The 7,335-nt window shown below is 34.5% G+C and overlaps 1 protein-coding gene across 2 annotated transcripts in view; it reads left to right on the forward strand.

The window, feature by feature from the left end:
- The first annotated feature begins 240 nt into the window (after positions 1-240).
- The window catches only part of rassf1 (Ras association domain family member 1), a 10,344-nt gene continuing 3,249 nt past the window's right edge, over positions 241-7,335 (forward strand). The window contains exons 1-3 of one of the 2 annotated variants that reach the window (XM_067415644.1): positions 241-661; positions 2,713-3,214; positions 4,049-4,173. In XM_067415644.1, the coding sequence (XP_067271745.1) occupies positions 2,935-3,214; positions 4,049-4,173 (405 nt within the window). In that variant the 5' untranslated portion in view covers positions 241-661; positions 2,713-2,934. Of the gene's footprint in view, positions 662-2,712; positions 3,215-4,048; positions 4,174-6,648; positions 6,904-7,335 lie in introns of those variants that run through there. The other variant, XM_067415645.1, reaches the window with a different exon arrangement.

The following is a 7,335-nucleotide window of genomic DNA, read 5'->3' on the forward strand; positions in this document are numbered from 1 at the left end:
ATCCTATAAAAGCCTTGGAGATATCGCACAAGTTGTATGGACCATGTTCTTTGGGAAAGAGCTACGTTAAGATTCTTGTTTTTGTTCCACAGAGGAAAAAATGACGTGCACATAGATGAGGTGAGTAGATGATCATTTTGAGGGCGCTGTCCCTTTAAGAATGAGTTTAATTTTAAACAAGGTCATTGTAAATAGACCCACAGGCGGAGGTTCAGAGTATAAAACCCGAGGGTCCACCAAATGCTTCAGGAAATGATGTCTGCTCTGCGCTCGCTCTAAATAGGACAGATAGAGCGGGATTAAGTGTTAATCTGAGTCTGGCGCATGCGCACAAACGCGCGCTAGCGGTCGCGCTGGAGAAGGTGCGCGTTCTGGGGAGAAACCAAACTCATAATCGACCCGGTTTCAGGCTGCGAACGCGAATGACGCCCACAGTAAGCCAAGAATCTGAGGAGACATCTCCCTACCAGTGGAGGATCATTTTCACTTTAGATTTGAGTGTAAAGGAAGATGTTTTCTCAGTTTTACGCAATCCACTTGCGTTATCTCCTGTCAAACACGCGATGCGCGCGCAGGAAGAGCGGATTTGATGAAACTGATGCGTTTAGTGTTAGTCTGAGGTTCTTCTGACGGAACAAAGTGCCCTGTTTTGGGGTTTAAGGTAAGTTGGTCTTTTTAAAGTGGTTCAAGTAAACTATAACCTAACTTTAACCATCAAATTAGATGTATACTTTCTCCAGGTTGTAGTTTTTTTATGCTTCACCTCCAAATCAATGACGTCGAATTGCTAATCTAATCTGTGAGAGATTATTTTATTCTCTCTGTTATTTGTTTGTGAACGAATACAACACATCATTTTCACAGATTTGTAAGGTTGTTTTAAGTGTTTGTATGTATTTATGCATTAATGCATTATTTCTATATTTCTTCTTATTAATTTTCTTTATTGTCTAGGCATATTGTATTAAATTCTCTTGGTTTGTTTATTTATGCATTTTTTATTCTGTGTACGTTCTTTATATGAAGTCAGTTCACATTTTTGACATCTAATCTCTATTCTATTAATTTATTCATTCATTTGAATTAAATAAATTGAACACAAAAATGTATTTATTGATTATCTATTACATGCACCTTAAATGGAAATGTACATTTGAGTATAAAATAATTGTTGATTTATTTGCTTATTCTCTGCGTTATTTGCACTGTTCTATCCTATTTTTATTTTATTTTTTTGTCCATTAGTTGTCTATATTATGGGCTATTTATCTGCTATGCTTTTGTGACCCAGTTTATGCCTCTTTCTATTCTGGTTGGTTGTTCGGGCCTTTGGGTTTCTCAGGATTAGGACAGTAGCCAAAAGAGGTGCCCTACAACAAAAATGGTCCAAAAACCCTTGAATGAATTTTCCTCCTCACGCATACTGATCAGCCTCCATATAGATGTGGTCGAGTGGTTTTGTTAAGGACAGATTTGTTTGCACAAACCCGCGAAATGTTAAATTCATATAATTTTCTGCTGGATACTTTGTGTCTGATGTTTAAAGAAGCTTTTACCCTATAGTATACAGACTAAATATTTATTTATGTTCAACAAATATCTCTTTTATTAAAAAACATAATATATAAAAAATTCACATGTAATTGATTTTGATCAATTTTATAATAGATTTGTTTTATATATTTCTTAATGTATAATATATTACTTAATTTATTATTATATACTATAATTATTTATTTATTATATTTATGTTAGGCTACTTATATGGCCTTACAATATTCAGTGAGTAAAATAAGTATTTGAAGACCCTGCTATTTTGCAAGTTCTCCCACTTCAAAATCATGGAGAGGTCTGAAATTGTCATCGTAGGTGCATGTCCACTGTGAGAGACATAATCTAAAAAAAGAAAATCCAGAAATCACAATGTATCTAATTATTTGTATGATACAGTTCAAGTATTTGAATACCTGAGAAAATCAAATATTAATATTTGGTACAGTAGCCTTTGTTTGCAATTACAGAGGTAAAACTTTTCCTGTAGTTTTTCACCAGGTTTGCACACTGCAGGAGGGATTTTGGCCCACTCCTCCACACAGATCTTCTCTAGGTCAGTCAGGGTGGACAGGTGTCTTTATGCAGCTAACGACCTCAAACAGGTGCATCTAATTTAGGATAATAAATGGAATGGAGGTGGACATTTTAAAGGCAGACTAACAGGTCTTTGAGGGTCAGAATTCTAGCTGATAGACAGGTGTTCAAATACTTATTTGCAGCTGTATCATACAAATAAATAGTTCAAAAATCATATATTGTGATTTCTGGATTTTTCTTCAGGTTATGTCTCTCACAGTGGACATGCACCTACGATGACAATTTCAGACCCCTCCATGATTTCTAAGTGGGAGAACTTGCAAAATAGCAGGGTGTTCAAATATTTACTTTCCTCACTGTATATATTAGGGTTGTCAAACGATATATATATTATATGTTTGTATGTATTTGTATTATATATGTGTATGTATATATACACACATATGTTTTGTAAGCTCAAACTTTTATTTTGGATTAATCACGATTAATCGTTTGACAACCCTATTAATATATAATTATAGTAAAACACATTATGGTCAGAGAGATTATACCTGTCCACATTTGCTGTAATTATACAAGACCATAATATATTGTAATCTAATCTCTGTTGTTTTTCCTCAGATGGACTGCCGAAAACTGTGAATTAAGAGGACATCTCATTGAAAACTTCATCTCTTCCGTATTAATATTTTACACTCGACAAAGTGATCCATGTTTGTTCTCAGCCTGGATATGCAAACGCATCAGAACCAGACCCGAAGTCTGTCGCCCTGGTTTGGAGTAAACAGGGTCACTCTTAAATGATCTACTGAGCCATGCTTTTTAGCCTCCCGCGTCTCCAAGATGGCAAAATGTGAACTCATTGAGCTACAGGACTTGACCCCCGATGACCGCATCGAGTTGGCACCCCCTAGCGGCCCTCCGCCCACTCTGGAAAGGTGGAGCAAAGAAAAGACGGTGCGGATGGTGGGGCAGCGCGTGTGTCTGGAGGACCCCGACTGGCTGACGTGTAAACCCGGACGGGGTCACGACTTCCAGCCATGCAGCCAGACGCAGCTCAGCTGGTGCGACCTCTGCGGGGAGTTCATATGGGGCCTGTACAGACAGAGTCTCCGCTGCACACGTGAGTTATTTGCCGAGATAATCGAGAATATTTCCAAAGGGATATTTGTCTTTGGCTGTGTAAATGTTACTGTCAAGACAATCTGGCCCTCAGAGACCGTAAGCCATAGGAAAAGGATGTTTAGACAGGGAAACGGACCGTTTAGACAGTGCTTATGGTGGATTGAGATTGTGTGGGTGCGTGTTTGTTACAAAATGTAAGAATTCAAACAGCAAATCAATCAGTAATGTAACGTTTACTTATGGACAGAAATTTACAAGCAAATAAATTACAGAATAGAACAGAATAAATTTATACAGATGAGATGTGAAAATATGTGCAATTGATTTTACTTTAGGCAAATAATGAAATGGAATATACATATAAATAAATGTTGTTAAATAACACAGAATACATCAAAACGTCATAAACAAACCAACAGTAATATCTTACAATGAGATTTGCAAGTTCAAACCCATTTTTATCATAAAATTAAAAATAGTTTTCTCTTTTTCCTTTCTCTATGTGCCAAAAATGTCACATTAAAATTTTCATCAACAGCATGTTTTTACACTTCATAAAGCATTGCGAATGGCTCAGTGAAACAGACCACATAATGATTTATTAATCCGATTACCCAGAACATACATTCACCATTACCAACAGGTGGCGCTGTAGATTCATTCATGAGCAAAGCTTGACCCCTCTGTCATAAATTCAGCTTGTGCCACCAAAATCAGTCTGCTACTCTGTTAAACTATATTTAACTATAATACTGAATGTTGTATTATTGGTTTCGGTTATATTGGTTATATAATGGTTTTGCTTTCTGAATGAATGTTTGTGTCTCTTTAGACTGTAATTACACTTGTCACTACCGCTGTCAACCCTTCATTCAACTGGACTGCAGCACTAACTGCGAAGCCATCCGCGAACAATCCAACTACTGCGAGGACACGATCGAGACTGACACCAATGTGGTGAGAGAACAACTGCTACAGAGGACAGGTCACTCGTAATGACATGTTAATGAGAGAGGAAGTTGTTTATGTATGTGCTGGTGATGGCTGTTTATGCCAGACATTAGGACAAAAAGCCAAAATTAGGACTTAAATTGAGATGATGACAGTCATAATTTTGAGATATAAAGTCAAAATTATGACAATTATGAGAGTGATTTTTAGGACAGATAACCTTTATAAGATTAAAAAAAGTTGAAATTATGATATAGAAAGTCATAACTATAAGATACAAATCAAAATTATGAAAACTATGAGAGTCATAATTAGGACAGAAAACCTTTATAAGATAGAAAGTTATAACTATAAGATAAAAAGTCAAAATTATGACAATTATGAGAGTCATAATTAGGACAGAAAACCAAAATAAGATAAAAAGTTAAAATTATGATATAGAAAGTCATAATTATGAGATAAAAATTCAAAAGCATGACAATTATAAAAGTCAAAATTATGACATCGAAAGTAAGTTTTGAGATACAAAAGTCAAAAATTATGACAGTTATTAAATAGTCATAATTTGGACTGAAAACCAAAATAAGATAAAATGTCAAAATTATGAGATACATTTTTATTAAATTATCACAGAAAATCACAAGTCAAAATTGGGACAAAATCATGTGATAAAAATGTGAAATTATGACAGAAAGTCATTATAAGATAAAAGTCAAAATGATGACAATTATGAGATAAAAAAATTATGAGAAAACGTTGAAATTAGTACAAAAAACCATAAGATAAAAAGTACAAATTATGACAAAATCAAATGATGACATATGTAAAAAGTCATAATTAGAAGATAAAAAGTCAATCATGACAAAAAGTCATAAGCTAAATCATAATGATGAGATAAATTGGTTCAGCTGATTCAAATGCGCACATGATAGTCATAGGAGAAATAAAGCTTACCAGCTTTGTTTCTCCCATGACTATCATGTGCGCATGCATTCATCTGAACACATGAAGGAGATCTGAGTCTCATCACGCCATATGCCAGCACTGCTGATTTTATTACCGTCCTACACACAGGGACACACGCAATTTACGACAAGCGCACAATAAGGCATCTGCTCGCTTTTTAACATTTCAAATACATGACTTTTAAAAGATTCTGGAAATGTATTGGCCAAACTGGTCTATGTGGAGCAGCATGGATGTGTGTAGTTTATAATCACAGATGATCTGCCATTGATTCTCCATGTCAGTGAGTGTTTCTTGAGTAATGATGTGAAAGTGATATGGGGGAGGGTGAAGAGGTGACAGCTGCATGGGTAAATCAACTGATCTCGCAGCAGAAGTCAATGCGCCTCACAATGGACCTTTTACCTAATTACAAATCTGCAAATCATCTTAACCTCTCATTTGGCTGTGCAACATTTGCATGAAGGTTATACTTTTAATTCTTTTAAATACATACAAGGCACATCTGACGCAGACACACAGACCATAACACATCCTCCTGAGACCCAGCCATTCAGTCGTGATGTACTGGAGGATATTTGCTGCACTTCTTTTCTTTAATTCCAATTTATTTTGTTACTTGGTAAAACTGGATATAATGCTAAAAAAAATGTTATTATTATTTAATATAAATTTGTAAAATAAATTTATACTATTATTTACTGTTATAAATGTACTATTTAAAATAAATTTTATGTTTTATATTATATAATTATATATAGATTATATTTTTCTTTGTCAGATGAAGTGATTTTTATATTGTTTGTTTGTTGCACAGCTTTTCTGTCAAACCAAATGCTTGTATTTTAACAGATAATACGTCATATAATAATAATAATAATAATAATAATAATAATAGTAAATATATATTTTATATACATACTAGTATGAATGTGTTTAAAATATTTATACAAATATTTTCTATTATAAATGTACTATTTAAAAAATATTACATATATATGTGTACTTTTGACCATTTTAAAATTATATGTAGAAGTGATTTAGCCTTTTTTGTCAACTGTAATGATTTATATAGTTTGTTGAACAGCTTTTTTTATGATTGTTTGTGAATTGGTAACATTTCATATAATAATAATTATGATTGTTATATTAATAATTTTATTAATTATGCATTTTATATACATAATATAATGTATTCTAAATATATGTGTAAAATTCTTTACGATTATAAATGTACTATTTAAAAAATAATATAATGCTAACCATTATTGTATAATTACATGTAGATTTATATGTGTCAACTGTAATAATTTAGGCATTTTTTATAATAGTATAAATGTAGCCTATATAAAATAATATTATTTAAAATAAATGTTTTTATGATTATTATAATTTTAGAATTGTTATATCATTAAATGTATATCATTATATTTTTGTATTGTTCTGCGTGGTCTCAGGGGGAGGGGTCAGGATCAATCCGAGGGGCGGGGCTAAATGGAAAGGGTGGGGTTTCGAATCACGCCTAACGGTTGCATTGCATCCCGGTTGCACGAGGTCAGTCAGACAGCCACATCATCCTCCTCCGACACAGCGGAAGCTCGTACACGGTCCCGGTTCGGTGTGATAATGACGGACTGCGAGTGGTTCGACATGACGTGGGGCAGCAGCGCGAGCAGCGGATATTGCAGCCAGAGCGACTCTGAGCCCGAGTTCGAGCAGTTCTATACCGCTCGCACCTCACTCAGAAAGACCAAAAAACGCAAAGAAAAAGTAAGACAGTGATAAATGATCATACAAGATACTATATTAAGCTTTAGTGTTTGTTGTTTTGGCGTTTTGAGCGACTCCGCGATGTTTTCAGTCCATTCGGAACGGGGCAGACTGAACTTGCGGATATCTAAGTTCCGGTGTAACTTACCAACAGTGCATGTGCGGAACTGCGCATGCGTGCTTATTTTAAATGATGCTTTCATGTACTTACAAACGTTTCAGTAATTTATATAGTTGTTACAAATCGTAGCAAATAATTTAATTATTTATAATTTGGTCAATATGTATTGTATTTGTTATATTGGGTGTGTATTGATTTAATTGGGTGTGTTTTGTGTATGCGTGGGTGTGGGTGTTGGGGGGGGGGTTTCCTCTTAAGATGATGTCATGTTGAGTAGCACTTAACGTGATTAACAAGTCAAAGCATCTGCA

Source organism: Pseudorasbora parva, chromosome 14 (genome assembly GCF_024679245.1).
Source record: "Pseudorasbora parva isolate DD20220531a chromosome 14, ASM2467924v1, whole genome shotgun sequence".
In the NCBI taxonomy this organism is placed as follows: domain Eukaryota; kingdom Metazoa; phylum Chordata; class Actinopteri; order Cypriniformes; family Gobionidae; genus Pseudorasbora; species Pseudorasbora parva.